General features: G+C 40.3%; 1 protein-coding gene across 7 annotated transcripts in view; it reads right to left on the bottom strand.

Annotated features, from left to right (window-relative positions):
* The window catches only part of cacnb2a (calcium channel, voltage-dependent, beta 2a), a 61345-nt gene that overhangs the window by 3147 nt on the left and 35791 nt on the right, over positions 1-22407 (bottom strand). For 4 of the 7 annotated variants that reach the window (XM_071484963.1, XM_071484966.1, XM_071484969.1 and 1 more), the window contains 10 exons: positions 16106-16225; positions 8980-9102; positions 8715-8851; positions 8516-8592; positions 8088-8221; positions 4957-5037; positions 4785-4843; positions 3478-3587; positions 1535-1686; positions 39-134 (listed from right to left, as the gene is read on the bottom strand). In XM_071484963.1, the coding sequence (XP_071341064.1) occupies positions 39-134; positions 1535-1686; positions 3478-3587; positions 4785-4843; positions 4957-5037; positions 8088-8221; positions 8516-8592; positions 8715-8851; positions 8980-9102; positions 16106-16225 (1089 nt within the window). Of the gene's footprint in view, positions 1-38; positions 135-1534; positions 1687-3477; positions 3588-4784; positions 4844-4956; positions 5038-7864; positions 7885-8087; positions 8222-8515; positions 8593-8714; positions 8852-8979; positions 9103-16105; positions 16226-18738; positions 18874-22407 lie in introns of those variants that run through there. The other 3 variants (XM_071484964.1, XM_071484968.1, XM_071484965.1) reach the window with 3 other exon arrangements.

Here is a 22407-nt window from a genome sequence, read left to right as displayed (position 1 = left end):
CAAATCAGTGATGCTTTGGGTTCACTGTGGAGACTTACAGGAGGGCACTGAGCCAGTTTGTCAGCTGCCACCATCTGGACATTGAGGTGTTTGGCCTGAGACTTGCCTCTGGACTTGATGAGCCGCTGCAGCACCTGAAGGCAGAGATAGAAGGCAATGAGGTCATGGATGTTTTTTGGACAAAACCAAATTAAGGCTTTTCGTGGATAATAATCAAGTCTGTGAATATTGATTTCATATTGTGCAAAAAAAATATCCTGAAAGAAAGAAGATAACTTCTTTTGAATGTCCACACTCGAAGCTCTTATTACACAGTGGTGGAGTACATATATACATTTACTTAAGTAGAGTACTGAAGTAGAATTTTCAGGTTCTCATACTTTACTTAAGTACTTCCATTTAATGTTACTTCATATTTCCACATAGCAACATTTCAGAGGGAAGTATTACACTTTTTTTTATATGACATTTAGTCACAAGTTAATTTTCAGGTAAGGATTTTAAATAAAAAAACAAAACAAAAACATATGTTGAGGTTACAAAATACGGCAAGGCATTATTCAAGATTAAACCAGTGTTTGAGAAACATATCTTCTCGAAACCTCTCAGATAGTTTCATTTAAATAACATTTAAGGCCCAGTGTAGTAAAATTATCCAATATTTCACAAAATGCAAAAAATAGAGAGAAGCCCCCATAACAGAGACAGGTATATGAAGCAGAAATTAGTTTTTCCTTCTTTGCAACCTCATTAATCGTCTCATGACCCCTCAGATTTATCTTTGAGCCTTTGGAGTAAAATGCTACTTTAAAACACTGATGCATCAGTATTAATGATCTAATGATGTAATCTATAATAATATATCCATCACCTATTTTCTTTTACTTTTGATACCTTAAGCACATCTAGCTGATATGCTTTTAATTAAGCAGGTCAGGACTTTTACTTGTAACTGCTTATACATATATCCCTTTAAAGTTAACTATATATGATATGGTTGTCATTGAGGACAGGTGGTAAAGAACAGTTAATTATATCCTACTTTGGGTGTAATTCACACTGCTGCCACATTGATTTAAAACGTGTATCTGACTTCTCTGTAGCTATGCTTATTTTCCTTATTTTCTCTGTTACCCAAATGTCTGTTTTTTTTTTTGTTTTGTTTTTTTTTTAATCGATCACTGAATCACGAGCCTTTTTTTACACGTGGTGAAGGTCAGAATGATGAATCAGTTCCCTCATGCAATCGCTCGCTTTCAAATGAGGAGTCACGTCTGACATGCTGTATTTGAAATCACAGCCAGGGAGCAGCTTAGTTACAGGACAACAATGTGAGCAGTGACAAGATGCATCAACAAGCCAGACTCATAAACCAGTGGAGTTGACTAGTGTGTCTGTGAGATTGGAGGGAACATCACCCCAGTTGTTTTTATTTGTCATTTTTCACAGCGTATGCATCCAGTACATTTCCATTTGTTTATCTCTTTCCCTTATATCTCATGTTGTCTGTGTTTGGAGACAATGTTTTACTCGCCTTGGGGGAGGTGATCTTGACGTAGACAATGATGGGGGCGAGGGAAGTCTTCCCCAGCTGTGATGGGTGGTTGATGGTGTCAGCGTCCAGAACCACCAGCTGTAACGTCCGGGCTAGTTCAAAAATCCGCTCAATTTCACTCTGGACTTCAGCTTAAGAAACAAGGAGAGTCGGGGTTAATGCAAAGGGTAGCTAGATTTATCCTTACTGTCTACTGACTAAAAGTCTGAGGATTAATTCAACATCATCATCTATTGTCGTTCAGTGGAAATGTACCATGACAATACGATCAGAATGGTATTGTTAGAAAACCTGTCCTAATAAAAAAACAAAAAAACAAAAAAACAACATGTTACTCCACCTCGCCTAAATATAAGGCACAGCTACCCCTCTATTTTGCATTTAGCATGCATTTGCCCTATTGTGATATATATGAATATTAGATTAACTGGTTGACTTTCAACTATATTGCCCAGGCTTAATTCATATTATCAACCTACTACATCCTGTGACTGCAAGCCACCTCCCCTTGTTTCTAGGTTAAATCAGATGTCAGATTTTTTTCTTCAAATTATATTTTATTTCAGCAGCCTGTATATTATGTTTATTACTGTCCTGTTTATTGAATATTTGATTGCAGAAAACCTAGTAACTCCTTAAATATATCTTCATTTACTGACTAGATATGTTTTGAATAATTTGACTGAATTGCATCAGTTGGCTTCTCTCTTTCTAATTCATAGAGACTTAAATATTGAAAAGACTTTAGGGACAAGGCCTGGATACTAATAGCTCTGAGATGGAACAGTGAGCCGTATTCTGTTGCCTCTAACAAATACTGACTGTTACATCACACAACCCCCACTCCAACAGATGACGATGTGACGGCAAAAACAATCCTACAAATATCACAGCAGGGCACAAATCCCAGTCTGAGAGAATCGCGGCCAGGCTTCATGACTTCCCGTCACGACAAAGTCTGAAGTAAACTGATAACATGAAAACATTCCAACCTAAAAGCTCATCTAGACGACAAGTGAGTCACAAAGTCTCATTTTCCTTCTAAAATATACCCGAGGGGGAGACAATGTCACTTGTCTCCAATGCTGAATTTTTCTGGAAATTGTTTATTGTACCTTGAAGCAAGAAAGACTTCAACAGCATCAAACCAATGTCAGTTTTGATGAAAATGTTCATCTGCATAATAAACAAAGATGCAAATATTGCTATTTTTGCAGATGCTTTTACAGTGAAAATGAAGTTTACAGGCTCCATAGAGCACAAAATGGCTTGTTAAGCCGGATATTCTTTTTTTTAAATCAAGTTTGAGTACAATGACTAAACAGACTCCAGGTGGCGCTCACTCAGAATAAAAAGCTTTGGGTCCGATATTAAATGAAAGTTTTAGTCCCTAGCTCTCAGACCTAATGCATCCTTAAAAAAGACAGTCGATATGGTGGTCCTTTTGAGTGAGGGACAGCACATCATCGAAAAAGACCAAGGTTATATCATCAAGTTATAGTGTGGTGCCTCTGGGTAATCATAAAAAATTGACACTTTTTGCTTACTGCCTGTGCTTGGGACTTTTTACTCTGCTGCGGCCGCTGACTGATGCTTATGGTGATACATAGCAAAGATTAGCCTTGTCACCATTGTTTGACTCAGGAATCTGTTTAATTCTAATCACATCTAAACCCCAATCAACCCCAGACAAATCAGAGTGGTTCTTGAACTTGTTATCGTGCATTTATGCTCTATCTTTCATTCCTAACAAAAGAAACTGGCCAAAGCCACTCCGGGCCATCGGGAGTTATCATTACCATTGTCAAGAGTTTCTTTAATCGCTTCCTTCCTTTTCCACATGAGCTGGTCTCCTTGAAAACATTATGAATCAAAACACCAGATGTTCCCAGGCACTGCGGTGATATCTAGCCCAAACTTACCCAAGTTTGAGCGTGTGTTGGAGCGTTCAATGATGGCGTGCTTGCTGGGATTGTTCAGGACTGAGCGCTTGGCAAGAGAGATGTCCGCCGTGACGCGAGTGATTGATATTCTAAGACAAATGATCAGAAAAATACAAAGTCAAATACATATGACTTAGAGCAGAGACTAAGGGTTAAAACACCAAATACAGGCGTAGATTTGTGAGAAATCATGTAAACAGATGTAATATATGTGGAGCCCTGTTCTTTGTACACGGATAACCAAGACGTCCCAGGCTGAAACCCATGCATGAACTCATTTTCAAATACACGTTACTCTTTCTCTACGGGTCTAATGAATAATATCGAGATGATTTTGAATGAGAACATGTAGCTAAGTGAAAAAACTCAATGAAACTAAACTTAAAGTTTTTAACTGTTATCAGAACTATAACACAGCATGTATCTCCTCTACGATGGATATTACATTGTGATACGCTTTGAACGCTCAAACTTTGAAATGAAAATTAATCATAAGTACAGACTGTATATTGTACTTATACAAGATTTTAGCAGGGTTTCATTTATCCATTATGAAGAAACAAAATGTTTTTTTTATTAATAGCACTGGACCTAAAATCAACATCTCAGCAACAGCTTACACTAGGGAAAACCTCACTAATTGTGTGTCTTACATTATAATCAGACTCACTTGTAATAACTAAATGTATAGTAATGATGGAGGTGTGGAAAGAAGGACACAAACTTATATCCATGGGTGTTTTACCACAGTGCATGCTTACACACCTAGCAACATATAAGTGATATGATCCACATGCCTTTCAAAATAAGAGTTCACTGTGCGCTGAAGATAAACTCACCTAAGATTAAATTCATTAGAAGAACCGGATCAGCTGGCTGAGAATTAATAGGAGGTTTATAATAACATGTGGCCTGCACTAGTTTAACCATGTTTTAAGGGGAATGCTCAGAGGGAATAAACAGTATCATCTGCAGCTGCCAATGGTCTGAGTGGATCTTAGTGTTGTTTAACTTCATGGCCTTTCTGCTCTAGATGGGTGGATGGACTCAACATTGAGTAAGGAGAATCCTTCTCTGCTCTAGGGCCCACTATGGCCTATTAAGGACATGGAGAGGGACTATTTAAAGCAGCAGCACACATCTCCAGGCCAAACAAACTTGTTACACACTCCCTTGGCTAACCTCAGGGGACAGATAAATACCAGCCTATAGAGTCAGAGAGCGAGGAAGAATGAGGAAGGAAGCAGGATGAGAGCTTGTATTTGAAAAGGTCACAGGGAACTTACCTTCCCTCGAATCTGTGTTTCAAAAAGTCAAACAGTGCTTTTTGCATCATGTCTGTCACCTGTAGACAGGAAATTCACAAGATAAATAGTTAAGGTCGCGCACATTTGCAAATAAATTCCTAGATGAACAAAAAAAGACAGTGTCGTGTTTGACATATCAAAGTTGGTGCACCTCGTAGCCCTTCAGTGACGGTCCAACCAGAACCACGGGCCGCATGGAAGGCACAACATCGTACGGAGGAATGTGTTCCGTCTTTAGAGAGGAGAAGAAGAAGAAAAGCAGTTGCACTCATTTACGGAGACAAAGTAAACACTCACCATCACAAATCACTGAAGGAGTTGGAGCAAAAGTGAACTAGACAATTTAAAAGCACTGGAACATTGTGAACCATGAGATGGGATGCCTCAGTTTGCCTGATGAAATGCAAGCAAGCTATGGTTTATGATAGATTTGTTAATTTGCCTCCTGAATTTGAACATTATCAGGTTTTTGAAATTTCAAAGCAGGTTAAAGCAAATGTTAAAGCATCGTTTTATGACGGATAATTTCTCTCATTTCATGGTTCTGATGTCACTGGGTAAAATAGGAACCATTTAACAGGAAAGGTTAGTCAGAGAGGGGAAAGAAGCCACAGAAGATTGACAGAAGCTACAACTGAAAAACGTGGGAAATTCAGACACAAGTAGGAAAACTTGCTCACTACTGTTGGGACAAAGTGGGAGCTCAGTTTCTGTTTCTATAACAGCCTCATTTGTTTGGAGGGTTTCTCAAAAGTAGCTTTGAAGTTGTAATGATTTAAAGAAAAATGTCAAAATTGGGATAACGACAATGAGTAATAGCACGGCTGAAGATTTAAAGGATAAGTTTGACATTTGGAAATATGCTTATTTGCATTCCTGCTCAATATAAAGCTACAGCCAGCAGATGATTAGCTTAGCTGGAAACAGTAGGAAACAGCTACCCTGGCTCTGTCTAAAGGTAAAAAAAAATCAAACTCTAAAGCTCACTAATTAACACTTTATATCTCATTTGTGTAATTGACAAACCAAAGTGTAAAAGTTGCATGATAGAGAGGGGTTTGTTCCCCTTGGACAGAGCCAGGCTAGCTTTATGTCTTATGCTAAGCTAAGTTAACTGTCTGCTAGCAAATAAGCACATTTCTCAAAATGTCACTATTTCTTTAAATCTGCATTTGGCAACTGAATGAGTGGGGGTTAATGTTGCTTTTTGAATTTAGTTATTTTGATGTGCTAAGATAATTATCTGCTCCAGCTTTATATTGTGGGATCAATCTTCTGATCTTATGCTTGGCAAGACAGCAAATAAACATATTTCCCAAAATGTCAATCAATTTTTTGAAGTGTGCACAGTGCACAGTTTAGAGTTTCATGAAGCAGCTACAGCAATGTTTGAAGAAATTCAAATCTGGCTTGTTGTTCCTCTTATATATGTTCTCAGAATAAAAAAAAACTTCTCTATAAATTATTTAGGAAAGAACCTACCTTTAAAAACCCTTTAATTACACTCTCTTGGGATATTCTCTGGGGAAGTGCATCTCTGTCTACATCTGACGTCAAGGCAGTGAATCTGACGCTGCTGTGTGTCTCAGGCGTCTGGCAGAGCAGCATGTTTGAAGGGTGTGTGGATGTAACCAGCACACTGGAGGAACATGAAAGTACTTTTTCTTTTTTACTGCAGCAAAACCAGTGCATGATCTAAGTTTAAGCACTGTTGGAGAGCAGACAGCTGGGGAGCAGAGGGTTGACTCTTTCCTCCTCTAACATCCTAAAGACTGCTGCATTCGCCACACAGTTATTGTTTCACCGTCATTGTCTCGATCACAGCTTTTTTTCTCCCACTGTTTAAGCTGCTCTCTCAGTCTGTGTTATCTTTATGGTGAGTGTTTTAGTAGACTTTGTGTTACCATCTATTGCCCCCGTTTTTCCTTTTCCCTCCGTTTCTAAACATTTTCTTTGTAACATTTGCTGTCGTCACTGGGCTTCCCCTGGGACATTGTGGGAACTGATGCACACTACTGCTGACTAACATGAGGGTATTAATGGACAGTGCGGTTCTGCTCAAATGCTTTCAGTAGTCTGAGTGCAACCTTGGATTTTTGGTCTGTGTAATCATGGGAAACAACGCCTATATCATTGTAAAACAAATTTAAGTGTTTTGTATATGTTTACCATAATGCAAATATATTTTGGTAAATAGAAAAATATTCCTTAGATTATCATGATGTTGACTTTTAAAAGACCCAGTCCTGTAGTAGAGAGCATTTATTGGTGATGTCACTAATAAAAATCTGACAGGCCATGTAGTCGGCTTATAAATGTAGGCTTAAAGGAATAGTTTGACAATTCAGGAAATATGTTCATGCTTTCTTGCAGGGAGTTAGACGAGACGATCTTCTCATATGTTATCTGTCCATTCAATACCAAAGGTACAGCTACTACACACCTAATGCTCACTAATTACATATCTTGTTTGTTTGATCTGTACAAAAAGCAGTTTTTAAGGGTTTGGGTACTGGACTATTTCTTTTTTTCTTGGTTTTTGTACAGACTCGATAAATGAGAAACAGCATGTTAATTAATGAGCTTTATAGTTGCTGGTAGATAGATTTCTTTTACCTTTAGACAGAACCAGTCTGGCTGTTTGCCCTGGCTGTCTTAAGGCCGGTGTTTATGCTAAGCTAAGATAACTATCTCCTGACTCCAGGTTCATATTTTAATGGAAGATGTGAGAGTGGTATTGATCTTCTCATTTAACTCTCGGGAAGAAAGCGAATAAGTGGATTTTGCAAAATGTTGCAATTGCAAAAGTAGCCTCAGATCTAATGTATTTTCTTAAAGAGCTGTTCACACTGAGGTCTCACTGAATCGGGATCACAAGTTCACTTACAAACATATAAACAATCACAAACACGACACAGAGGATTGCAGGAGCAGTGAGTAGGGTGAGAGGTCAGGACAGAGCTGAATCCCTGCTCAGGAATCAGAGGTATTGTACAGTTCAGACCATGGAGGTCATCCCCTGACCCTGCTGTGCCGCCGCACTGCAGACCACAACTTACCGACTTCTGCTTCTGCTTAGCTGTGGTGAGACGGAAGAGGAGAAAGAGATTAAGAGGTTAAGAACAGGCATGCATGCTAATGACCGGGTACACGCCGAGGGGACAAGGACGGTGGTGTAGACAAACAGGACGGGCGCTGAGTGAGGCTGAGCAGCTACAGGCATTTTAGTCATAGCCGAGCGGACGGACAGAGAAGAAGAGAGGGTTTGGTAGTACAGTTTACCTTCTTAAAGAAGGGCATTCGTTTCTCTTTTGCTAGGGTTGACATGACAGTGTTTGGACTGGCTTTAGGGGAGCGCAGGTTGACGGGAAGCTCATTGTCCTCAGGGTCTAAGCCTGTGGCGTCTATGTCAATGGCTACGCACACAGACAGACAAGAGCACCATCATACAGTGGTGAACACAGGAGGTCACAGGTAACGGGTACATTTCACATCACTGAGAGACTGAATGAAACATTTAAAAGTACAGTTATGACCATTAAAACATGTAACTCAGACAAATGACAACTTTACTGCAAGTAGAAATAGAAAATATGAAAAATCTACTCTTACCTTCAACTTGAATTTAATGGTTAAAAGTTAGTTTAAAAGTATAAAATATGTTTAAGTATGAAGCTGGAGTGTTAAAACTTGCCTCTAAAGCAACTTACCAGACGAAGGAGGTGTGGATTTCCGTGAGTTAGGAACGACTTCACCTAAACTAGAAGATGAGTTTGCTCCCAATTTACTGAAATGAGAAGGATTATTTCTCATGTGAGATCAACAAAACCATCTCTTAAGAAGTCTAAATTCATTTTAGATGATCTCACAGCCAAAGCAAAGGACTTTGGTGCAGATGAGGCTTTTTACCTGGAGTGGAACTTGCCCTGTTTGGCTCTCTGCTCCTGGAGGATACGTGTGTTTTCAAGCTTCACTGGACTGGGGATGAAACCGATTTCACAGCCTTCTTTCACCAGACGTCCTATCCACCAGTCATTGTTAAATTTCTACAATGAATAATTAAAGATATTTATACATCACGTTCACCATCCTCCTTCTTCTCCTAATCACTATCCTGATTTGCTTCAGCATCATCTGGTTGAATACCTCCTCACAAAGAGAAGTACCCACTTACCTCTTTGACGTGGAGGAAGTCTTTAGCCTCAAAGGAGATGGCCATGCCTGGCACAGGGACATCGTCATCGTGACTCGGGCTGTAGTTGACATTTGTGCGAACAGCAAATGCAACTGGTTTGGTCTGCCAGGAAAAACAGAGGAGGGAGATAAATGAAAATGTCAGATTGTGCAAAAGATATAAATGTTTGTAAAATAGCAATCTTAACTGGAAGAAATCCAGACCCATAACCTCAGAATACCCACAAGGGAGCAGAGATTTGTTCCTTAAAATGTTTAAATTTTGATCTTTCTGTGAGCTGTTGGTGAGCTGTGATTCTTGTCTTTGTGCGAGGTGTAAAAATAACCCTGGGTGAGGGGTACAAGCTGGCTCTGACTCATCCAGACTTAGTCTAGCTATCTCTCCATGAATGATGTGGCTGCTGCACAGTCTCTCTGCTACAGGTCTAAACACTGACACTTTACAATTCAGAATGATGCAACATGTTAGTGTCTGCAGCTATCACCACTTTGACACCAATAGTAAAACGGGACTCTTGTCTTGTGCTTACTTATGAGTAGCACAAACAGCACTTGTGTAAATGGTTCATAAATCAATTCCACAATCTTTACAATGGCTGAATCAATACTGGCCTTCCTATCTCATCACTGCTGACCTTCCTCTTTGGGACAAACAGTCAGTCCATTGAGATAATGCATACAGCTAATGAAATGTTTCCTGTACCTCTGCAGGCTGTGATATAACCACCTAACACTGCTGACTGTCCACATACTCCATAAAATAACAACTTTCTTTCTTTCCAGACAGAGATATTTTTGCACAAAGCAAGAGCAAATCCCCTCTGCCCATAGTGAAGCATTACATTTCTAGAATAAGACTGAATAAGACTGAATAAGGTCACATTACGAAAAAATGTAATGGGAGAAGCATATGCTTGTGGACAAACACTCTAAAGTGGATTTCTGGACTTGTGTTGCAAGACTAGAATACCCACATAAGACACACACCCCTTTCAGAATTACATAAAATGCTTTTGGACATAATCTTGGAGCCGGCCTGGCGGCAATGGCAGCAACAGTTGGCAACATGGTCATGCCCTCAACCAGATTACATTTGCTCTGCCTTTGACTGTGTGACAAGCATGACAGACGTCAACTGAAAGCCAAAACGAATGCAAAGGGATGTAGCTTAGAGTAATCTCATAGTGTATACTCACAAGCTAAATTTTTACCTGCAGATGAAAGAGAGCTGGGATGAGGGGAAGGGTGTGTAATTTTCAGCCGGAAGCCAAATTGAACCCACTAGATCAGAGCTTTGATGCTCTAACTTTGTTGGACCTAATACAGATTCTGAAAAACGCTTTCAAAGCAGACTCCAAACTGTCATGTTGCAGTTGGTTTCATCATAGTAGTAATTTTTTTCCTAAGAAACTTAAAATGAAAGTGTACCAACAGAACAGTGCAGGTTTGCTTCATGTCAAGAGTGCGCTTGAGGTGTAAGAAACAAGGTAGAAATCTGTATCATGTCATGTGTTCATTAAAGAAGACTCAAGCTGAATCAGAATGGAAGCAAGCTTTAAAGCAGGTATAATGAATATTTTTATAAACAATGGATGAAATGACTACTTGTATTGTAAGTGGTCGCTTACTGGGATGAACCCACAGAGCATTATCACCCGACTTAGCTTTTTCCCCTCAGCTCTATGGAGCTTTAGAGACGATTAGCTCATTGTTTCAGTTTTCTGCTCATGACTTTTGAACCACTGTCACCACTCTTGTGCAGATTTCAGCCATAGCAGGTAGTTCTAACTCAACTGAGCACTTAGCAGCTAAAGAGTCAGATATTTCCTTTATAAGTTAGTGGAAACAATAAACATGGGTAAAATGATGGCCAAAAACATAACTCCAAAAGAATGCTAATATTCACTGTGTGTTAATAGGCAACCGTTTGCTAACAATTTAGCAATATCAACTAAAAAGGTGATAATAATATCAGTGTTATGCTCACAGATTGTTTTTGTCACGACCCACATGTGACCATAAAATACCTAATTGCAGGTTTAAAGACACAATATAAAATATGATGACTTTTAAAGATATTACAATATATTATTATAATAATATTTTTCATGCTGTACTTTCCCATACACCTTCCATCTACAACAGCTGAACAGAAGAGAAGGATTGATTGGATTTGCTTGGATGTGGATGCTACTTGAGGTCTTTGAAGCAGGCAGCAAAGCTCAGTGAAGCTCACTATTAAGAGAATAATTCATCAGCAGCTCTAGGAGGGGCTTTACAGATGATGAACGTTCTCCTTCATTATTGCTTTCACTGTCCACTAATACCATATTGAAATACAACAGGTGTGAAGTGACTGTGATGAACTACGACGGATTATGGAAATAATACATTAGTGAAGTCCTCCTGCAATTATTTTCCTCATGTGGACAGCAATGCAAATATTCCATGGAGTGATGATTGTAAGCTGTATATATATGTGCATGTGTGTGTGAGATTGTGACATCTCCAATGAGGAGATCATCCAATCCAGTATGTGCATTGTTGGGACCTGCAGAGGACAGAGCGTCCTTGGTGTTTGCATGCATTGAGTCACATGGCTGCATGAAGGTATGAGGTCCATTAGTACACGTATGTGTGCTCTCTTGGTTGTCTCATGGACCGCTGCCTCTTTCCTCCCTCCCAGCTGCTCTGCTCGCCTTTATCCATCATGGCTGGCTGTCAGATGAAGCTCTCTATAGGCTTAATGACTTTTTACAGACCTGTAGGCAATCACGCACACACACGTACTAACATGCCACCTTATATCGCAGGTGACTGCAGGATGTGTACATAATAGCAGCTTTATGCTGCTGTACAGTATCTCTACATCTCCTAACCAAGCCCATACTGCTCTGGTGCTCGTTATGTAACACAGGCCTTCATTATGGATGCCATATTGACTGCAGTGAGTGAGGGAAAAAGACAGGGGTGGAGGGTTAGAGATTGGGTAGGACACATGAGAAGAGGAAGACTGGAAGGGAGAAGAAAAAGAGAAAGGAGGGTAGATGGACAGAAGGAGAGAGGACAGGGGAGAGCAAGCAGAAAAGGAAGTGAATGAGCAGACACCTTCAAGGAGATAAGAGGCACACGAAGGAAAAGACAGAGATAACCTGCTCTAGAGAAGCCCTATCTGTAACTGGGAACCCTGGGAGGCAGCGCTATGGACCACAGCCAATTAACACCACACAACACTCGTCACAATATCACATCACACCATGCATATTTCATTAGCTAATACCTCCCAGTCCTTGCTGTACTTACAGTGACTGAGTGAGAACCCGCCCTTGCTGTTGCTGATTTGCCATGTAACATGCTGCAGCCTCTCCATTAGCAGCACTCACACTATATTTCATGCTATAAATCAAGATCCCCACATTGTTTCACCTTGAATGTTGTGGATCGATTTGAAATGAATTCTCAGTGCTCTGGCCTTAGGCTGCTGAGAACAATTTATTATTGGTATAAGGGGAATCATAACCTTCATTATTTTGGTGTGGGAAGATATTTCTATAATTATCCAATGTCGCTTTAATATAATGTAGGAATGCACGGTAAGTAATGATAAACAAAGGCTGTTAATGTCTATAATTAAGCCATTGCAGCTACCAGTTTACCAGCAGTTGATTCTTTTTTGCATGGAGTTTATAGGTAGAGTGTTTTATGCTTTGTTTTCTATCATACATTACGTAATATCCTGTAATGTGTGTGCACTAATTCATCAAGTCAGATGCTATATTGTAGCCCTACTGCTGGTGAGTGCAAGCTTGTGAAGCAACACAGTGAAATCTGAGAGCACTCCTTTTAGAGGAAGCAGGACTAAGTTTATTTACCTCCAGCTGCAGAATTTTTGGCTACTGAAGTCTCAAAATTCAACATTAGTTTTCACACATGAAGTTGCCAAATGAAGCTCTGAAGAAACAAACATTTTGGGAAATATGCTCAATATTTCGTCTTACTAAGAGTTAGAGTTATAAGAAGATTGATTCCACTCTCATATTTGTTAATTGAATATTAAGCTATAGCCAGGAGAGGTTAGCACACACTGACTGGGAGCAGAGGGGAACAAGTAACCTGGCTTTGTCCAAGGGTAACAGAATTCAAAATTCAAACCTCTTTAAACTCAATAATTATAATGTTATATCTATGTTCAATTTGTACAAAACTAAGGTGTGAAAACATTTGTGATTTTATGGGGTTATGTGCAAAATTATTTCTTGGTTGGGAGCAGTAACTCTCAGTAATTTCATGTTAAGAAGACCTCAGGAGCCTCAGGTTTTTGTATATTTTATATACATTGCCTGAAATCAAGTTAGGTCCTGACCTGAATAGACTACAGTCTCATGACACCAGTTTGCCACTAATCAGATAACATAAAGGATCAGGTAAGATGATCACTGCCTTTAAGTGTTTTTTAAGTAAGACCAGAGAAACGCTCAGCGAAATTCCAAACATTCATATAAAGTCCCAGTGACATTAATCACTTTTGATCACAATGCAAACATTCATTTAATCCATTACGGACTGTAATGTACTTTCTGTACTCTTAGTATTTCACTCACAAATGCACTTACTGTGCTGATTAAATTTTGGAAACTTTCAAGAAACAAATAAAAAAACAAAATGGTAAAAATCAATGTAGCAGAGGCCAAAATATCCTAAATCCCTAGATCCTACACCTCCCATGAGTCAGCTCTAAACCATCTTTTGGTTAATCCTTCTCCCCCCCAGTAAATGCCCTTAACTTGTAGCTGCCCCATTTGAAATGCAGGGTTTTGGATAAAAATGAATGGCCCCTGAACCCAAGCCGAGATAAACCCTTCATGACATCATTTGGGTTATTTTCTTAGACTTGCCAACACTCCCTCCAGAGCCACAGAAGACATTAACAGCTGTTTTTACTGGCTGAGTAGTGATGCCAGTGATTGGCTTACCTCATTTTGATGTGTAAAATTGGTGAATTGACCTATTTAAGGTCAATTAAAGACAACAGTTGGTGTTTAGCATGTGTGTATATGTAAATACATGTGAAAAAATATATTGTTCCAATCAGACCATATGAGACCGAGCATATCCTCATTACTTACAAATATCAGTGGTCTGGCAGAGAAGTGGCGGTGAATTACTGCCCATAAACACGCACAGTCAGTCTGCACTTCCTTTGACCCCAGCCTGCACTCTCTCTGGTGGCCAGATCACCGAGAGGCTATTTTTTACTAGTCATCTGTCATGTAAAATGCCAGCGGAGGTTATCTGTGCTAGGTTATCTATAAAGGCAACTTATCTTTTTAATTAGTGAGCCAGAGAGGGTGACTCTGGAAAATAACAACATAGATCTGCAGGACTGATCTGTCTTTGCCAGCTATGAGTTACCCACAGACAAAGTGCAGGAGGAAAACGTGTGCTAGAATGGATGGCGAGCCAAAAGCTTTGAACTTACAGCTAATGAGCAAAACTAGCTGTTATGGACACTAAACACACAGTGAAAGACAATAAACCAATTTTTCAGACGCTTGCTTGAATTAATATACAAAAATAAACAGCATGAGCTACCCAATGAGCTGTAAAGCAGGAAAAGGACAGAATGTGCACTGAAGATAGCAGAATTATTTCACAGATCAAAGGCATAAATCTTTACAGTGCCAGCGATTTGAGTGATTTTGTGGAAGCGAGCTCTGATTGTAATTCCTGTTGCGCAGAGGCAAGCCTGCTCTGCCGTGTGTGTGTTTGTTTATATGCTGCTAATTGTGGCCCAGAGCAGAGCAGAGCAGGCGAGGCTTGGCTCTGATAAACAGTGACGCTGAGCCCTCCCGAGGCCCCTAACCTCTCACATCAGTGGCCCCTAATGGCCCCTTCTTTATCTGAGAAACCAGCTGAAATCATGTGTAATATCCTGCTTCTATTACAGTCACCTAGTAAGTCCTGCAGCGCTGTCCACTAATCTTTTCCCAGGTTTAGTAAAACATAAAATGATTTACAAGACTCATTTCAAAGCCTTGGAGTGGGAGAGGTGAGCTGTGGAGGGCAAAGATATGAAACCTTTTCTCAAAATCAGGTTACGCAAACTTTACACTGAAATCTTCAGAGCAATCTTCTCAGTGCAAGGACATGGAGACTATTTCTCTCATATAGCCCTGTCCCCCTCTGAAATCTGACTGGTGCCCCCCCAACCAAGATTGAAAATATAGAAGCTTAGCTGCCTGTAATTGTAATAGTATTAAAAAAAACACGCAGGCCAAAGAAAAGAGACCAAAAAGGAAGCAGACTTAGCTTTTCATCTTCCAATAACAAACAGGCCAGTGTAAAGTTTATGCTACTATTTGGGTGATGCTTGCCATCATTCATTCAAGCATAATAAACCAGTTTTGTCTATACAAACACGTTCATACTAATATACTTGTGGGGACCCACACTGGCATATTGCATCCTGCTGCCTCTAACCCTAACCACCATAACTACATGTTTAACCCCAAATCCTACCATGATCTTAACTCTAAATGAATCCTAACCATAACCCTAAAACCCAGACGGTCCAATGTGGACCTTTTAAGAATGTAAACAAAATATGTTTACATTCATTGTTTCTCACCAAAACATATTATCTGTAGAATATGGAGTTTTAAGGTCTTACAAACACATTGAATTATTATGAATTATTTCCTTCCTTTTACATGCATACTTGTGACCTTGCAGTCTTCTTCTTCCTTGCCTTATTGGGTGCATTGCTATGCTTTTTTTCTGATTATCGATATCAACTGCCCATCAGTGCAATAGTGTGAAATCAGTGGAGGGTTTCACAATACAAACAAAACTGGAAAACCACTGGTCAAGACATAGTACCACTAGTGGTCAAAAGCTCCATAGGGTACCTTAAAAAAATGATAAAAATAACAGCATAAGGAAACACACACACGTTGATTACTGGTCCTTCTCATCAGAGTCTGAACACCCATCTGGCCCACTCAAAATATTACTGACAAACCCCTATTGGAGCCCATAGAAGCCATGTTTAAGTGGGCAAGAACTGGACAGAGTGAGTTTAGGACTATTGGATGTAGGAAACCAACCTTGGCCTTGTCGAGCTGTGCCTGAGCCTGTCGCTCTGCCTCTCTGCGCACTGCCTCCTTATCCTCCTCCAGGGACACATCGGAGTCTGATGGACGGCTGGTGTAGGAGTCGGCCGAACCCTGTGGAGACACAAACAGCAACACTTAAGCAACACGCATGCACTGAAATTTAACAATGTCGGTTTGGATTCACACTTTAAAACTGACAGGTGTTATCAGCCGACAAAGCGGTGGGCTTCAAAGCACCTTGAAGACACTGGAGACAACTAATTTGCTTTTCATTGCCCTCACTCTTCAAAGAAATATTCAACTTTGGAGGTTATACAACTTACAAATGTCTAAGCACACCCACGCAGACTGAAGTGTTAAAGTCTGATCCTCAAAGGAATCTCAGTTAATTTCATGAAATAATGAGCGCAATAGCTGTGCTCAATAGATGAGCAGGCATGTAATTCTGCCATCAATCACATCACTGCAACAACTTGTGGAAATAACAAGAGCCCTGGATCTGTAACCAATAATGGACACTTCCTCTTTTTCTGGTAGAGCATGCCAAAGGACACAAACTATCTTTCATAGAATCACATTACCAGCAGCTCTTTTTCTATCCTTAGCTCTCTCTCAGCCGCTCGCCTGCAGATTTGTTGTGATCTTTCTGTGTCAAACTCTGGGGGAAATGTTGAAAAACACCAGGTCCCAGTATGTCTCTATGTTTCTAAACAACCAGCCTTACACATACTAGTACACATGAGATTACTACATTACACACATACACTCCTGAGTGCAGTGCATTGCACCGCATACGCACTTACATATTTTGTTATATGGAAAATGAAAACACATCATAAATAATTGCTAAAGTAGGTAAAGTAATGCTCGCACTCCATTGCTCATAACGTGTATGTTGACTTAAACCACCCTCCACCAAAGACAGTGAACAGTAACTACAACTGTGTAACAGATGAATGGGCTATAATATATTCATCTTTTTTTTTTTTTTTTTTACAAAAAAACAAAACAAAAATAAAACATTGATAAAGAAAAGAATCTAAAAACTGCACTCTGCCTTTTGGGAAAACTTGAGTATGGCTGTTGAGTATGAGAAAATAGTATTAACAAATGAAATCAAGCTGTCAATCTATCATTTATTAGCAATTACTTTGATTACATTATTACATTTAAATATACAATTTAAAAGTAACTTAACAACTCGAAATCTTGACTAACGCTGAAGCCAAGATGGCAGTTACTGCTACCAGTCCTGCTAAGCCAGACTTCTTAGGCTACCTTTAGCATGACTAGCTTAGCTGTTTTTATCATGTAGAAACAAATTTAACTATTACCTTATTTATGTGGGATAACAAGCTAAATTACCAAGATGTTAGTTCAAAGTCAAAATCTATATATTTAGGTTAAAAAAAACAGCGAGGGGCTAAAAAAAAAGGTAGCACTTTCATATTTACATGAATTTAATGAATGAACAGATTCTGGTCTTAACTAAAATGTGACTAATTATTAGCTATGTAGGGTTGCATTCATGTAATCTACAGTTGACTAGATCAAAAGTCTATCCTGATGAAAAACATACAGAAAAATGACAAAAAGCTTCAGCTTTGCATATATGAGAATGAATACAAACATTTGTACACTACAGAATAATCCCCCATTGCCAAATCTCTGCTTCAGGTAGGATAAATAAATCCAAGAATAAAAACAGGGATTTTTAACTAATTGAAGGTTTCAGCTTTATCCTTACCTGCACACTACTATGCCACCCACACAAGGTCTTTCATTCATCTCACTGCACCATTACACTCTGTTGTCTGAGTTAAAAATAGCCTCCCTCACTCTGGGCCTGATTAGAATTACCCAGCCATCACATACATACAAAGGAGGCACATACCTCTCCCTCCCCTCCACTTACATTACCTGACTTATGTAAAGAGGCGACACAAGTGTTGTTACCGTATATGACACAAGGTTATTCATATTTGTCGTCCATCTGACATGAAACCCTGCTCTTGTCAATGGCCCCATGTCTCTCTCATCCTCCCTGCTTTGTAGGCCTACCTGATATCAATAACTCATTTGAAAGCAAGCTAATTAATTATCCATGGGGTGTTTTTGCTGTCATCATGTTCATGGATATACTCATTCCCCAGGTCCTATCAAAACATCAACAACTATGTGTCATATCTTTCAGATTCTTCAAACGCTGCTCAGGCTTAATATGCAGCATTGCCACATGAGGATATAAATGTCCTAAATTGGCTGTTTACCGCGCATTAGCATCTGTTTTATGAGCTACAGCTGGCCTTGAAAAGTGTAGGTGAACATACCTGGACTGCTATGATTATTCCATCAGGTCATGGCTAATGATGGAAGAACACCGTCCCAGTGGGTCAGAGGGAGGTGATATGGAGCTCTGCCCAGAATCTGACTGCCATAACAGTTAACAACACTCAGCTTCTCATCATCACCAGGAAATAGACAACCGTGCTACACAGACCCCAACACTATGGACTGACGGATGCACTACAGACACACAGACTGGCTGCACAAGACACAAGTGCATGCACAAAAAAAAAAAATCACCAACTTTTACAATGTAAACACACTCAAAATCAGCTTACACAGGCATCAGAGCTCTTGACGCGACCTCCCTTGGCTCGTTTCAGCAAGCGGATCCAGGTGGCCTTCATCAGCCACACTGGTCATTCAGTGTCCTGAGCCACTGCCCCCCCTTGCTACTGCTACAACTACAACTAACTGCACTGCTGTGGGCACCTTTGCACCAGCTCTGCAGTTACCGTCACTGCTCTGGCTACAGGTACATTCAACACCGTGGCTACATCGATAGCTGGTTCCTCTTACACCTTGGCTGTAAATGCTACCTTCATTTCTTGATAAATAAATAGCTTTGGAGTCAGAGCTCCTTGTTTTGCTGCAGCTCCAGCTAGCTCTGCTGCTGTTTGTAGAGCCACAGCTCCCGCTCCTCCTGCTGCTACTGCCGTTGCCAAAGATGGGGAATCCACAGGAGCTCTCTGCCCCGCGCATAATCTCAGCAGCTCTCTCTCTGTCTGCTCCAGTCTCCTTGATAGCCGGAGTGCTCAGACTGCCGCTGCAGGTGCTGAGGCTGACTCCCAGTGTGAGTCAGGTGGCAACGATGCTTCTCATCCTCTCTCTCAAGCTTTGGCTCCAGCCTCGCTCTCCTCCTCCGCTGTAGCCTCCCCGTGCTGCTCCACAAGAGGTAACAGCAGTTTATCTACATGAGTCCTGGTGTGGCTGCCTGTGACCGACTCTCCTCCTGATGCTAATTAAGCTGCTGCTGCCGCCTCTCAGGTGCTGCAAGATCCCTCTTTCTCACTCTCTGTGTCTCAGCCTGTCAGTGTTTGCTCTGCACATCTCACAAGCTCCCCTGTGCTACTTCAGTGATTCTGCCTCTCTATCTCTGTCTCTACCCACCCCTCCTTCGCCTCCTCTGTCACTCCCCTCATTTTTTTTCCTCAGTTACCCCTCACAGTCAATCCATCTGCTCACTGCGTCTCAGTGATAAGTGCATGGCAGTGCATGTGCTTATGGACACTGATACAATGCATCAGCTATGCATACTGTTTTACATGAAAACACTATATTCACCTGCTTATAGCTGTTGCAGGTGTCACATCTGGCCATCTTCTAAGAGGCGAAGACCTTCACTTCACTGTAGAAGATCATTAAATCTAAATCTGCACACCCTTGCTTTCATCATGCATGATATTATGGCAGAAACTCATCATTACTCCCATTATCAATTCATATAGTGCTTCTCAAGCTTTTTCTTTCGTGCCTTTGGAAGGCAAAAATAATTCATGCCCCCTTACCTCTGCAAAGCTGAAACTGATTTCAGTTATTATTATCTAGAGCATGAACTGGATGTTTCTTCTCTAAATGGTTACTGGGCTGCAAATTCAAAATTCTAAACATCGCTGCACAGTTAAACATAAAATACACAAAGCTATATTGACAGTGCAACTAAGGGCATAGAGAGGCTGTCATATTCTGAATTAGACTACAATGTTTGTTCAACAGGCAACACCTGCATAAATGAATAAATCTGTATCTCCATTGATTTTTTTACCTAATATACAAGTGTTGAGATATTTAAAAATGCAATCAATTTCTAATCCAATCACTGTAAAACAGTAAGGCAGCCAATCAGTGAATTTTCTGCATTTCTTAAAAGATTAATTCAATTTTCTGTTTATTGACTAATCGAGTGACTTACGACTCCTTACAGGACTGGATTACATCACATGACTTTAAGCCTGTAAAAACTCCACCAAACCAACAGTGACAACCAAATAAAAATTGTGACAATAGAGCTGAAATGATCAGTTGATTTGCTGATCGACAGAAATCAGTTGGGAGCTCCGGTGATATCCAATCATTGGCCACCTCTTAAATGTGGCAACTGTTCTTATTTTCTCTGTTTCATATCACTGCAAATCGATGTAAATTTTCACTATTTTCTGACATTTGTAGGTAAAACAATCAACCAATCAAGAAAATAATCAGCAGATGAATCAATAATAAAAATAACTGATAGTTGCAGCCCCAGTAGTGAGTATGTTTGGGTATGAGACAAAGAATGAAAGAGAAATAAGAGTTAAATGTATTGTGCTGTATCTTTTTTTGAATCACCTGCTCTTGACTCTGGTCTCAGTACAGATTCTGAGGTGAAAGCCGCTCTAAATCCTCGCCTGTCAGATCAGTGGTAATTCATTACATGTGAGTGGAGCATCGCAAAGCCACACAGGACAAATGAGAATAATTACAGCCTTAATTAAAAAGTTCCTGTCCTCTTAAAGGACCAGACAAAGTTAAGGGATTATTCAAAATGTCCTTTTTTTGCATTGCTGGCGCATCATGCTCCTCTGTCTGACCGGTCATGGGGTTGTGTGAGGTCAGAGGAGTCAGGGGTCAGTGGGACCAGTGGTTGGAATAGGCCCGCTGGTTTATGACCAGCAGTCACTCCCTGAGGACCACTAACCGTAGATCAAAGGATGACATGCTAATCAGCGGTGCTTATCATAACCAATCAATGACACGCCTCCATCTGCTCAGGGTCTTTTCAACAAGACACGTGGACTTAAAAATTACATACCTTACATGAAAGGAGAGAATAATGTGATTTTAGCTCATTAAGATCTATTAGTCTAACGCGGAGGGTGATTACCTGAGGTAGATGTTTCGAACAGAGATGGATGGGAGTGGAGGACAAGAGATAATTGATCTTGTAACATAAAACCTCTATAATCATCTCAGCTACAGCAGTAATTTACAAAACAATATAAAAAGAAAAACAATATCAACAGCATTTTGGGATTTAGTGCAGGGGTCACATATGGTTCAATAAGGTGGTTTGACACCAGCCTCCAGAGCTCTTAGGGCAGGGCACAGATGCTCTGAACATGGATCTATGGAGCCCAGAGAGGAAGGTGGTGGAGCTGTGAAGGCGGCACTCTGATGGCTACATTGACAAAGACTCACAGCGACAGAGAGAGCCTTCGGGTGCTTGACATGTCCGACCTCTAGACCTGCTGCCACACTGATCCTGACAGCATTGTGTCACCCACACACACGCCACTAATAATAATCTAACAGCAATATGATACTGTGTTGATCCATAAGGAGACATACTATTTTTTTTGCTCCACCCAGCAGAATGAGAGTCACAGCTCTGTTTAGGCCTGATGTCTTGTTCAAAGACACTTCAGCATGGGCTGAAAGCCTGGTTCACATCCTGCTGGGGTCCTTTGTTGCAATCATCCCATTTTCTATCACTTTCCTTATGTCTCCTGTCTTCCTATACTGTGCACTGTCAAATATAGTCAAAGATATCCAAGGAACCATAAAAAAATGAATTTTTAACACTGGCATTGTTAAAGCCCTAACTAACCTAACCTAACCTAACTAGTTACAAGATGCTCTGCCCACTTTATCAAATGCCCAAAAAAGCTGCAAATCCCAACAAATTTGCCAAACAGACTGTTGTTAATATACCATGCTCCTGGATTACGTTCAGTGGCAATATTTAACCATGCAAAAGGCACAACTCTAAGGCAGGCAGTGTCAGTCTTTAGATCAGTCCGCCCGCCACGTTGACTGATACATCTCAGCGGCCATTGACTGGAATGTCGTGAAGCTCTGTACAGACATCCATGGCCTCCAGAGGATGAAGCCCACAGACTTTGATTATTGTACTTGTCCTGTAAAGTAATTAAACTTCTACTAAATGGAAACTTGGTGCAGATGCTCAT

Source organism: Trachinotus anak, unplaced genomic scaffold (assembly GCF_046630095.1).
Source record: "Trachinotus anak isolate AG129_WGS33_773 ecotype Australia unplaced genomic scaffold, CSIRO_AGI_Tana_v1 ptg000009l, whole genome shotgun sequence".
Lineage (NCBI taxonomy): Eukaryota > Metazoa > Chordata > Actinopteri > Carangiformes > Carangidae > Trachinotus > Trachinotus anak.
The sequence above is the reverse complement of the archived record's forward strand: the minus strand, read 5'-3'. Positions and strand labels throughout refer to the sequence as shown.